Source organism: Silurus meridionalis, chromosome 7, assembly GCF_014805685.1.
Source record: "Silurus meridionalis isolate SWU-2019-XX chromosome 7, ASM1480568v1, whole genome shotgun sequence".
In the NCBI taxonomy this organism is placed as follows: domain Eukaryota; kingdom Metazoa; phylum Chordata; class Actinopteri; order Siluriformes; family Siluridae; genus Silurus; species Silurus meridionalis.
This window is the reverse complement of record NC_060890.1, coordinates 10813276-10825587: the sequence shown is the minus strand read 5'-3', so window position 1 is coordinate 10825587 and position 12312 is coordinate 10813276. Positions and strand designations below refer to the sequence as shown.

General features: G+C 42.1%; 1 protein-coding gene across 4 annotated transcripts in view; it reads right to left on the bottom strand.

The window, feature by feature from the left end:
• The window catches only part of LOC124388631 (transformation/transcription domain-associated protein), a 63045-nt gene that overhangs the window by 24095 nt on the left and 26638 nt on the right, over positions 1-12312 (bottom strand). For all 4 annotated transcript variants that reach the window (XM_046853484.1, XM_046853483.1, XM_046853482.1 and 1 more), the window contains exons 37-55: positions 11735-11863; positions 11099-11365; positions 10779-10985; positions 10496-10654; positions 10250-10378; positions 10030-10140; positions 9739-9885; positions 8282-8495; positions 7138-7263; positions 6401-6547; positions 5068-5267; positions 4547-4668; positions 4063-4276; positions 2715-2894; positions 2396-2542; positions 1857-1976; positions 840-1127; positions 489-626; positions 272-384 (exon numbers count right to left, since the gene is read on the bottom strand). In XM_046853484.1, coding sequence (XP_046709440.1) covers positions 272-384; positions 489-626; positions 840-1127; positions 1857-1976; positions 2396-2542; positions 2715-2894; positions 4063-4276; positions 4547-4668; positions 5068-5267; positions 6401-6547; positions 7138-7263; positions 8282-8495; positions 9739-9885; positions 10030-10140; positions 10250-10378; positions 10496-10654; positions 10779-10985; positions 11099-11365; positions 11735-11863 — 3158 coding nt within the window. The remainder of the gene's footprint in view (positions 1-271; positions 385-488; positions 627-839; positions 1128-1856; positions 1977-2395; positions 2543-2714; positions 2895-4062; positions 4277-4546; positions 4669-5067; positions 5268-6400; positions 6548-7137; positions 7264-8281; positions 8496-9738; positions 9886-10029; positions 10141-10249; positions 10379-10495; positions 10655-10778; positions 10986-11098; positions 11366-11734; positions 11864-12312) is intronic.

Below are 12312 nucleotides of genomic sequence, written 5' to 3'. Positions count from 1 at the left end.
GGAGTGGAGAGGGGGTGGAGGTGAGAATAAAAAAATTTAAAAAAGTTCACCGTTAAACCATCTCTGAATAAATGCCTTGCAGCAAAGTAACCCCACGTATGCCAGATTCCATAAATTAAGTTTTGGACGGATTACTAAATACAGCGTGGCTTTTAGAGAGAAGCCTGTCATCTTGAGCCAAGTTTTGAGGGAGTGTTTGGCTGTGCAGTTAAGACAGGTCGGCTTCCAATGTTTAAAAAAAAAAAAAAAAAAAAGAAAACACGGAACCTACCGGATCCAGTGATCCTCCCAAAGTTGGTACTCAGGAAAGATGGCAGGAGATGTGTTGGTCCTCTCATGCTCTTTTCGGGCTTTTTCCATGGCTTTCTCATAACTCTCTTGTGCCTGGTGGGAAGAAAACGGCAGTTAACGCTGACAGATCTAACATGAAATTGTGCAGAGTTGGGGGTGTGGGGGGTTACAGTTTAGGGTAGACAGTGTTCATCCACCTGCTCGAAGAAGCCATGCTGCTCATAGGCAATGGCTGTGCTCGTCTCCGGGAACTTGCAGCGTTTCTGCCACAGCCCCGCCCACATGTCCTCTTCCTGCAGCAGGGAGTACAGCTCTGCCAGCGAGTCCAGGATCTCCTAAGAGACACAAACAAACACACACTTAGAAGCTGTGGGACAGAACTGAACCAGATCAAGATTTGAAAATGTTCTTCATATTCATTTGTGTGTTACATAAAAACAATTGTGGACATGGGTAAGTTCAGATTAAAGTGTTTGTAAGTCTGTTTAGGTTTTTAAAGCAATGCATCAGCTCTTCACCTGGTAGCCTGCCACACAGACAACATTTACCTGTTGAGGGGGCGTGATGCTCTCCTGCTCATAAAACTCGGTGCTCTGTTTGGGTTTGATGTGAAGGCTGAGTCCTTTCTCGAAGGCCTGCTGTTCCAGCATGAGGGTGGAGCGGAGCCACAGATTGTGTGTCTTGCCTAGGTACTTGAGCACACAGGGCCTGATGGGGATGGGAGGAACACACTGTGACATGGCCTCCACAAAGCAGTTTAGTGCACTGGGCTGGCAGTCTCTCTGAGCCTGGTGACTGCCACTGCACAAGAATGGGCCCACCTCCCCAGACAGGGCCTGCAACAGAGCCAGTGGGTACAAGAGCACTTTCAGTATTCATAGAATATAGAATATTAAAAAAGGAGATTATTCAGCTTTGGGAGTGAGCATATCAAATAGCTTAAAAGCACAATTCTCTCTGCAATACATACCTGGAATATATTTCAATGAATTTTTAGCATGAAAAATAGCATGTGGGATAAAAATGTAAATGACTATAAGATCATATCCACATGAGAGATCTTGCATTATGTACCCCGAATCAGTTCTTACTTGCCAAATCCAAGCCATAAAGTACTTAATTACAATTTTTTGGAAATGCAAAGAGTCGTAGCACCCATTATCACAAATCAAAGCTATTTAATTAGAATCTTAATGCTTAAGACATCTGGCCCATTAAATTCCTGATATTTGCATAAATGCATGAATTTCTTCCTCATTACCATGGCCTGCCTGTGTAACTGATATTGAAGAGGGCAAAGAGTCAAAGTGCAGGTTTCCTATGAGCCTACTGATTGGACTGGTGTAAGAGATGACACATGACCTCTGACACTATAAGGGCATTTAGCTTGCAGAACAGGTAGTGTTGCAATATGAGGGCTGAAACACTAACTGTTCTTAAAGTCAGAGAAAAATTTGCCATTGGGCTATTTTTAGCAGAGATGAGTATTGAAAGTTTTTTTTTTTTTTTTTTTATGTATGGCTGTAGCTGAGAACGCGGGTACAGGAGAGGACAGTGGAACTCACATGCTGCTGACGGTCTGACAGGATCTTCCAGAGACGAGGGAAAAGTTGCACCCATGTCTTCTCAGCCAATGGTGTAGAGATGTGACAGAGCTGCACGAGTGCATTCAGCAACGCTCCAGTCTATGAAACACACACAATTCAGTTATTTGTATCATGTGTTAACATTACAGGCAAAAATATAGTTCTCATTCTAAGAGGTAATGAATCAAAAAATATTAGGCTTAAGGTTCAAGGTGGAAATAATTGGGAGTCATTATAAACATATGCAAACATCTCTGACAGCTGCTCTTCTGGCAAATCGTGACAGGTCAGGAGTTTAATCTCCCCAGCCCCTGAGCACAAAAAAATACATCTTAACCTAAAGCACCCTTGAGGCTTTATGATACCATTTATACAGCACAGAGCTCTTATTATTTCTGTCTGCAGATAATCTGTCTTATTTTCCATGGAGGGAAAAGAAAAAAAAGTCATTGTGTGTTCTGCACTGAGCAGCTTGAGGCATGAATACCCGAGTAACATATGCTGAGGCGGCCACTCACCTTGACCTCTCGAAGGGAATCCAGGAACTTGTCATGGCGATTGGTGAGCATGTGCAGCTGGTTGCCTGCATCGCGCTCGGCCTGCTCCTTGGTCTTCGGCAGGCTGGTCTGATCCCCGGGTGCCAACTCAATGTCGATCTCCACATCCTAGATACAAGGACAAGGCACAAGTTTAATTAATGAAGCAACTTTAATACGTGACTTTAGTAATATTAGTTTCTTTGTCTTGATAACTTTGGGACCAGTAAATGCATACAGATGAGAAGATATAAACAGATTAAAAAAATAGGAAAAAAAAAAAAAATAATGCAACACCAACCTCCTCTTTGGTCTCGCTGTTTTCCCTCTCACGTGGCTCCTGTTTAATATGAGTGGCCATGGCGAAGGCGGCGCGGTCGTGGCTGTCGGCCAGGTTGATGACATTGGTGATGGAGGGCAGCATGGAGCCCTGGCAACTAGTGCCTATGATGGTACCCTTCTCACACACAGCCAACAGCAGCTGAGGAACACAGAGCAGAGGTCTCGGTCACTGAAGTTTGATGCCAGCCTCTATTGTAAATGTTGTCCCCTCCTGGGGTTGGGGAATAATCAATCCCTATCTAGGTCTGCACCTTGGCCTTGCTTATTGATAACTGCACAGCACAGGTTTGACTTCTGATCTGTTGCACACAGCTGCAGCTGTCGCAGATTTCTATGCTGACAGAGGCCTAGAGGGCATGAACACCACCACGCAGTTCCGCTCCAGCACAGCAGGTGATTCTGTACATGCCACTACAGTGTGTAGGGAGGCATTAATAATTTACTAGCAAGCAGCCACATTGATTGAAGCAGAGATGACGGATTGTTTTTAACATATGAGCTACAGCCCTCACCGCTAGCCTCAAAGTTAGAGATGTGAGACTGCTGGCAATCACTTAACACTCTGAAAAACTATTTGTCAAAGATTTAACTAAAGTTAGACAGACCATACAGATTTCTGTAAATTGTGCTGGTTCAGATTGGGTTTCTGAAATGTCCTCCTAGCCGTTCTTAAAAACTGGCATTATATCATTTTATTTGTCCCCTGCTACTACAGAAAAAAAAAACTTCATTTGATGCATGGAACAGTGTTTGGGTTTTCATAAATTCTTGTCAAATACTATTTGCAAATGAAGTAAATTTGAATAACTCGTCCATTTAGAGATGAAAATACTTCTAAAATTAAAGGACAGAATAAAGAAAGAAAGGAATCTGTATTTATGAGTTACCAGATTAGTGCCAGACCTCAAATGGATACCACAAGATGGATGAAATGATGCACTAGATTTAGTCTTATACCACAATTTTACTGTTTTAGTAGTTTTAAATGTAGACAACAGGACTGCATCTTGTAAGTTTTAACAGCTGCCCTTAGATCTCTGTGTTGTCTTTTCATTTTTTCAGTATAGGGAAACCTGTTTAAATACTTCCACTTCTCCATTCTGGCCACCCTGCATAAATTGGTGTTTTTCTTGCCCCCAATTCTCCAGATTCCCCAAATCAGATAATTGTCCATCTTGACCCAGAGTTCCCCAGCTGAGTTAGGGAAGGGAAAACCACCAAATCATGGACTGCCATAGTGTTCCAGGAGCAGGTTAGAGAAAACAACTATAATTAAATGATTTTCATTGTGTGTCCTTGCTCTTTACCTCAATGCACTGTTTAATCCAGAAGTGACTGCCCATGGCCTCCCAGTTCTGGGAACAACAGATGTAAAGGAGCCTCTCGTAGACACGGCGCTTCATGGAGGCATCAAAAACCTCAAAGAACTTCGCTCTGATCAGCGGCTGAGCGCAACGTAGCCCTGACAGGAAGGCGGGCTCCAGTTTTGATGTGATGTCACTCCCCGACAAACTCTCATCCCTGAAGAACCGTGAATAAAGGACGCCGTCAGAGAATTCATATGTTTGGAAAAGTATTATTTAAAACTTAAGAGACTGAAAAGCAGAAAACAAACACTGGTTTCAGTGGCATCAATGTTGACTCAGGGTATGCACAAGAACTCCTTCAAGCTACCTGGCTTTTAAACAGCATCAAGCCCCTCAGGCGTCCAAACTGGCCCTGCACCCCATGAATCAGCTGTGGCCTTGTAGCCATGGCAATACACAACCTATGATTAATTGGTTCAATTACCTGTAGACGTAATTAACGAGGTCCAGGAACTGGGCGTTTAATTCAAGGTCATCAGGAAACCGCTTCTCAATGTAGGTCATCATTTTCACCAACAGAATGGACTTCTCTCGAAGATTAGGCATCTAGGCCAAAAGAAAATGAGATGAGTGAGAAAGACAGGTACAGAGAGTACAGAAAAAAGCAAAAAAGAGGAAAAAACAGACAGGCACAGGGTGAGCAGATTGATACAGTCCATTTATCTCGAATCTACCAGGAGGGCTGTGCACAGAACCTTCGCTCAGCTAGTTTCTTTCAGTGTCAGTTCTGTTGCCTCAGGCTAACTGAGAGAACACCTGGGTGTAGACATCCAGCCAGGGCACACTGCCCACTGAACAAAGCTATGGGAGCATTACAGAAGCACTGAATACTCTGGTGCACACAATCAATTTAAGCATGGGGTCACAGCAGGATTTGCATACACCTAATTACCAACCTGACCCAGACTCCCATTTTTTAAAATGTACGGGCTTAAAATTATCTACCTGGTTGGACGCCATGGGGGAATTATTCTTCACCCACTCCTCCACAATCTTCACCACAGCACGGAGGACCTTCGGGTCAGGTGATTTCTCGATCAGGGAGGTGAGAATGACCTGAATGAAGTTCTTCCTCATCTCCATGTTCATCACGGACAGCCTAGTTTTCACCAGATCCAGACTCAGCATGACCAGTTCACTTGTGACTGAAACACAAGAACACATAAATAGAGATCAGCAGAGGTCAAAATATTAGTGAACTGAATCAGAAGAACTAGAGCATATTTGGCAAAAGAAGCCGTTTACAAGTCATGGCATGGCCCTCTTTTACATAGTGGCTCATTTTAAATTCTAATTTTACTCTCAGCTTGACAAAGTCATCCAGACCCCAACTGTCAAAGGATGAAAAAGAGATCCCTTAACATCCTGCCACCAGGAGGACTCCATTTTAGCATAAAGAACTGAAGCTAAGGAAAGCTTGAATCTAAATGCATTTTCTGGTTGATTTGTGAGTGGTTAAGTGTGAGTGCTGATCAGCTGTAGCAGTGGGGAGATGGGATTGTGCTAGTTGCAGATTGCTGATTTGAAGCTCTGTGTAGACTCATGCTGTGTGCACATGGCTTTGGCACAACTGCCACAGTGATGCTGCAGAGTGACTATGAGTGACAGCTGGAAGCATGTGCATGTGTTCACGAGCCTGTCTGTATGTCTTAAAGTAAACGATCCATGTCTGGGATAGCACTTTGGGGAGGTCTGAGCAAAGAGGGTGGATTGGTGTTGCTAAGCCATTGGAAAAGGTGAGGGATTTTCTAGCAGCTGTTTCTGTATTCCGAAAATTGACTGGTCTCTCATAGCTATGGTTATACTGGTCCTTCTGCAGCACCCAGTGGTCAAATGCAGACACCACAGGATACACTGACTTGCTCTGTGATAAAGACCTTGACATATCAAATGTCAAATGATTTAAGTATGTATAGGTGCTTTTATCCCACCGTGCAACTGGCATACAGATGATGGAGTAAAAGTTTTCTATAGCAGATACTGTGACTTGGCATCAGAACAAAGCAGGGACGAAGGAGACTAATCATAGGAATGTTTGCTTGTGTGTGTGTGTGTGTGAGAGAGAGAGAGAGAGAGAGAGAGAGAGAGAGAGAGAGAGAGAGAGAGAGAAACAGGAACAGAAACAAGACAAGCAGGTGGCATGTTGACAAAAAGAGGCCAGCACTTAAAGTACATTTTCGTTTAATTTGGCCATGGAAAGCTATATCATATTACCTTAATGCACCATCTCTGCGACAGTAGCTAATCGAAATTAATTCAGCATTGTATGGTGGCTCACCTGCGCTGGTCTCTGTAGCTCCAGGACTGGTCTGTGGGCTCAGGTGCTCCCGTACCATCTTCTGAAGCGAGCGCATGAAGACAGAAATGAGGCGGTCGATATAGCTAGAGTTGTAGCTGCAGGCTGATTTTAATATCATCAGAGTTCCTATAAGTAGATGGGGAGAGAAAGGGAGTAAAAGATAAGGGTTAAGTTGACTTTTCAGGGGTATGGGGTCTCTCCTATTGCACAAGTGCATGACCACTGAATGCCATTCTGCTGGCATCTTGTCTCATACTCAATGAATTACAAGGTCATTTTAAAGAAATCTGACAGATCGCAGCTGAAGTGGGGGTGAGAGGATAAGCTATGCTTTTTTTGGGCTGAGACTCTGGGGAGCTAAGACAAATGTAAAAAGTCACCCTGGGCGAGACACATACATCATATCAGTGGTGCATGTGTAACTGTATGCCTCTAGCAGGGGACAATCAGGAGGTATTTATTGACCAGCAGTGCCCATTTTGGGCCAGGATCAAATACCACTAATGATAGGATGTAATCCAATACTGTTTTATCACCTATTGTGTGTTTGTGGGAATTAAGAAACATCCTGCTTTATGTAATTTGAGAAATTGGCTTCAAAAGGATTTCCTGTGACAGGATACAGTATTCTTGTAATGTAAAAGTAGGCTAAATGTGAAAAACATTTCATTATTATTGGCACTACCGGCATTAAACAGTCTATAGACGCATCTTACCAAACAGTTGAGTGGGGTTGGCGCTGGTGGCCTTCTCATAATTGGTAAGACCCTCATAAATTACTTTTCCTACAGCTGCGTACAAACACTCCAACTCCTCATATTTGGAGGCCACCGAAGAGGTACCTGGAAAGAGAGGCAAATAAAAGTAGCTATTAGAAACAATAAGGTTAAAATTAAAACAAGGAGTTTGTTAAAATAATGTTTTCCAATAGATACACTCCAAAATGTCTCACATATATTATATATATATATATATATATATATATATATATATATATATATATATATATATATATATATATATATATATATATATATATAACAAAATGTCTCATGTATATGAGACCTACTGATTGAAGTCCACAGCACAAGCTTTACATTACTTTCATTACTCATCATGTAGTTTCAGGAAAAAAAGATCCACCCATATTCAGGTCAAAATAAATGTACAAATACTTTTAAGAGAGATTGTGAGTGTGTATTTGTCTCATTACATAACTCCAACATTTCTTTGGATCAGCTGGTCACTTGATAGTGAAAGACGTGACAAACAAAATCCTGTGTTATATTAAAATGTTAATAAAGCATGACACCATGAGTTTGTTTAAATTAGCATAAACCATTGCAGATATAGAAGCAATTCCAGTCAGATTAATTAATGAGGATGTCTGAGACTATGCATGAAAAGTTATCAGCGCTATATTTAGCTGTGCTAATATTTGCAAAAAACAAAATTCACCATTAATACTTTATAAAAATAAAAAAAATAAAAAAAATACTCACTAGCATTAGAAAGGCAATGTTTTATGTACGTTTGGTGGAGCTGAGCCATGAAAGCACTATAATTATAACAGAAAAACGCTGCAAACAAAAGTTGTTTAACTTCTGCTTTAGAGGACCAGCAACTATCTTGTGCACTCGCCACTACCTACTTCAAACATGAAATGTTGTTGAAATGCAAGATTGGCATTTTTCTGTCATTCCTTTTGGTACCAATCCTGACCACCATACAAATCATAATAGAGAAGTCTTTGTTATTGGAAGTGAAAACATATAGTTGTATATTCTTTTTAACATTACATTATGCACTTAAAAATAAATACAGCTGGCCCACAAGCAGGGTTTTGGCTCTTTAACTCACTGGGCTCAGTGGGGAAGATGCTCATGAGTCTGGAGAGCAGAGAGTGTACCGCTCGGAGAACTTTGGTGTTGCCGCAGGTCATGCAGGCTGCAATGCCTCTCTGCAGAGGTTTGAAGTGGGCCAGAATGGCTGGAGACTGCAGCACGGTCAGCAGGAAGCTCAGGATCTCCAGCCCTGTGCAGATGTTTGAAAAGTTGGCCTGGTTGGGTTGTTCCTATACAAGAGAGAAAGAAGCACATCATCTGAGATAAAATCAAATAACATGTTCAGCTTTAAAGTGTCGTATATCCAGTAGAAAACAAAATTGAAACATTGCTCATAAATGAAGTACGTTTAACAGACTGAAAGCACAGCATATCAAGTTATGATGAAAAGAGGGCAAGATAAGCCTTAGATTGTTCTCTCAGAGACACAAAGGTAAATATATAGTGAGCTGCCCAACACAGATGCATGTCCATGATAGAAATCGGATTTGTGGTACACTTCATTTATGCTAATAATAGGGCTGGGCATAGAGTCTACTTCCTTATGAGACCTAGCAGAAAGCCATAACAACAAGTGTCTTTGTGAGAGAAATAATGAAGGACTGTCTTACATGGAGCAAGGCCAGTACAAACTGATAACCTTGCTGAAATCTGTCTGTATAAGGGCAGATGAAATAACAGTAAAAATTAATCAGAGAAAAGAGTTTGTAAAAACAAGACTTGATGGCTTTGTAGAAGCACAATCATACATACACAAACCCCTTTTTAGTTAGTTTGCTACACCTCGACAGAAAAACTAAATTTTTCCTGGAATTCAAGACAAGCAAATGTCAAAATCTACAATTACACAAAGTCTAAACAGACTGCACTGTCATTTTATTGCAACCTGGGGAATAAGGCCCCATTTTTGTCGTTTCAATCAAACACACAAGGCTGGAGAAGGGCACATGTGTCTGCTCCTAAAAAAGAATCAATAGGGCGGTGTGTTTGCAAGACAGGAAGGCCATTCCAAAGGCAAGGAGAAAGAGGAAAAGAAAGAAAGAGAAGGTGAGTGAGAGAAAGGTGGAACGAGCACAAAAAATGTGAATGAGCTGGAGGAAGTAAGGGAAACAGATCACACCCTGAAAAAGTGGATAGACTGCCTAATTGAGACCCAGTCTCCTAGATGACAACAGAATTAGTCACAGTGCTGAGCTCCAGAGTGTGAGAAATCAGTCATCAGCCCGAGGATATCGATTTGGCTCACATCAAAACTGTTTTGGAAAGGCAATGAAAAGAATGAGGGGGAAATGGGACAGGACGAGGACAAGGAGATCGTTTTGATCAAGTCAAAAATGGGCAGAAAAACATAACAAGAGCTAAATATTTAATAAGCTCAGAAACATAGCTGAGATCTAAGAACTCCATTCTAATTTAAAAGAATAAATCCCTAATCACCTAAAGCCAGGATTAACAGCTTACACAGGTACTCACCACAGTCATGAGCAGCTTGTCAAACCACTGCAGTTTGAGCTCAGCACGGGGCCACATGTCTGGCCTTAGGGCCATCTTCATCAAATTCACACAGCGGCGGGAGAGCAGTTCACCAGGAGAGCCTGCTACACTAGTGCTGTCATTCACCTGAAAACATGAAACGATTAACATACTGTTGAGTACAAAATGTTAAAATGCAAAATGGCTCACAAGAAAATGATCTCTTCTACATACACCTGACTTTATTCCTTCTGTTCACAACTGAAGCATAGGACAGGGTGGTTTATTTACCTGGCAAGCAATGCGGATGAGGAAGTTGACCACGGTGTCTGTGTGCTGCTTCTCTACAGGTTTGGTGAGCAGCGCCTCAGTGCCAGGTAATGACTGACTGCGGCCAAACACCTGAGAAGAATACGAGACTCTGTGTTCAAACATGCCACTTTAAACACACAGAGAGAAACAGGACTGCCATTGTGACCCCAAACTGTTGCTGGGTTTAAGGTTTCTTTACCGTGCCCACTGAACCGGTAGCTGTGCGGAACCTCTTCACATCTTGAGCAGAGTCCACAGATGCTCCTCGCTTCAGTGCTCCAGAGCTTGTGCCCTCACCACCTGCAGCTGCATCTGCTTCTGACTCCGGCTGCCAACCAAAACATATAATTCACAAAGGGGTTGCACTTCAGGGAAATAAAGTACTTTAAAATGTATGTGCTGACATTTAAGTTAAATTAACCTAAATATTCAAAATGTGCCTGACCTGCTGATCTTTGATCCGCTGAAGCTCCCATTTAATGACAACCTCAGCCAGGTCAACAGCCAGCTTTCTTTGCTCGATCGTGACACTGGGGGTGAAGCCGAGTCGCTGCATGGCGCTGATCATGTGCTGCACAAGGTGATGCCTCACAGGGTAATAAACCTGACCACAAACAAGCACAGGGTCAACAACTACAACAGCAACAAAATGTCTGCATCTGTTTATAACCTTAAAATCAGTATCCATATCTACAATATGAGTTGTATAAATTAAACCTGACTCTTACCCTGAAGTGCTGCACAATGAGGTGCAGTATATGGACCAGCTGAGGCACAGTGTGGCCCTCCTCCACGATGATCTTCCGAGTCCAGTGAGTGAGCATCTGATGCCCATCCTCCATGCGGGCGGGTACAGCTGGAGTGAGAATAGCCATGGCCTGCCGCACAATGGCACGAGCCTCCATAGTGTGAGCCTTCAACAGACTGTGGAACACCTGAAAACAAAACATTTGTGGATATAACAGTCGAGATAACAGTTCATATTGGTACTGAAATAAAAAATAAAATAAAAATACAGGGAAATAAAATTTGCTCCTAAATTTCTAACCTGCAAAACGATCTTTTTGTGAATGGCAAATTTGGCGATGATGTGAGCCAGGAGCAGATGACCACTGTATTTGCAGGCCGGGTCTACACAGGCTTTAGGAAGCAGACAGGGCCAGGCAAAGGTCATGAGTCGCCTCAGTTTGCTGTTCCTGCTCTTGTTGTTGTCATGGATGTGGTGGGGTGCATGTTCCACCAGCAGTGTGGAGAACTGCAGCAGGTTGATCCTTAGGGAGTCCAAGAGGTCAGATTGCTTCTCTGGATCCAGCACCTACAGAACAGTTTGAAGGAAATGGCCTTATTATATTTCATCCGTCTAAAAAAAAAAAAAAAAAAAAAAAAAAAAAATGCTATTACAGTGAGCAAAGAGTTTTGAGGTGGCAAGAAATGATCAGACTAAGAGAGTAACTGATAGGCCAAGCTCCTTGCCACGGTTAATGCCAGACTGAGGAAGAGATAATCAATTTAAGTGTGAAACAAATGGAGGCCATTGTCCCCCAGCATTTTGTCTTGGCTATAATCGGATTTGAAACACCACAAACACGATGACCTTTAACAAGGTTGTGATATTTCTTTCAGACTAATATTAGCCCCAGTCAAAAACGAATGACAGCATTGATGTGGAAGCCTACAATGTTACCTTGGTGATGAAAACACTAGTGATGCTCTCGGGGTTGTCTCCCTCTGGGTTAGGGGGGCCCAGGAGCTGCTCACCTTCCCCTTTCTCAAAGCTGTACAGAAAGGCTGGGTGTAGGATGTGCTGCAAGACCTTAAATTCAAAAGTCACAGAGATGCAAATAAACAAAGCCTCCATTATAATTAACAGATCAAAAACACTTTAAGATAGTGATTAAGACACAGATTAAGATAGAATGAATGCTAAGCCTAGGCCGCAGGAGTGACCAAGTTGTCAAGAATGTGCTATAATTTATTGCTTTCACAGAAATTGTGCTGCTGGGTGGCAGCTCTGATGATTTTGAATCATGGGTGGCAGTTCATTCTCCAGCTCTGTGATATTAATCACAGTGACATGAGAGCACATTACGATAATGTCATTAGACTGTGTTTGTGGTTCCCTGTGGCAAATTCCACAAAGGAGAATTATAAATGTAGAAAAGCTATTCAGTGTGTAATTGTACACACAATTGTACAATAGGGGCATGAGGTGAAAATTAAGTAAAAAAAAAAAAAAAAAGTAACAGATAAAACAAGCCAAAA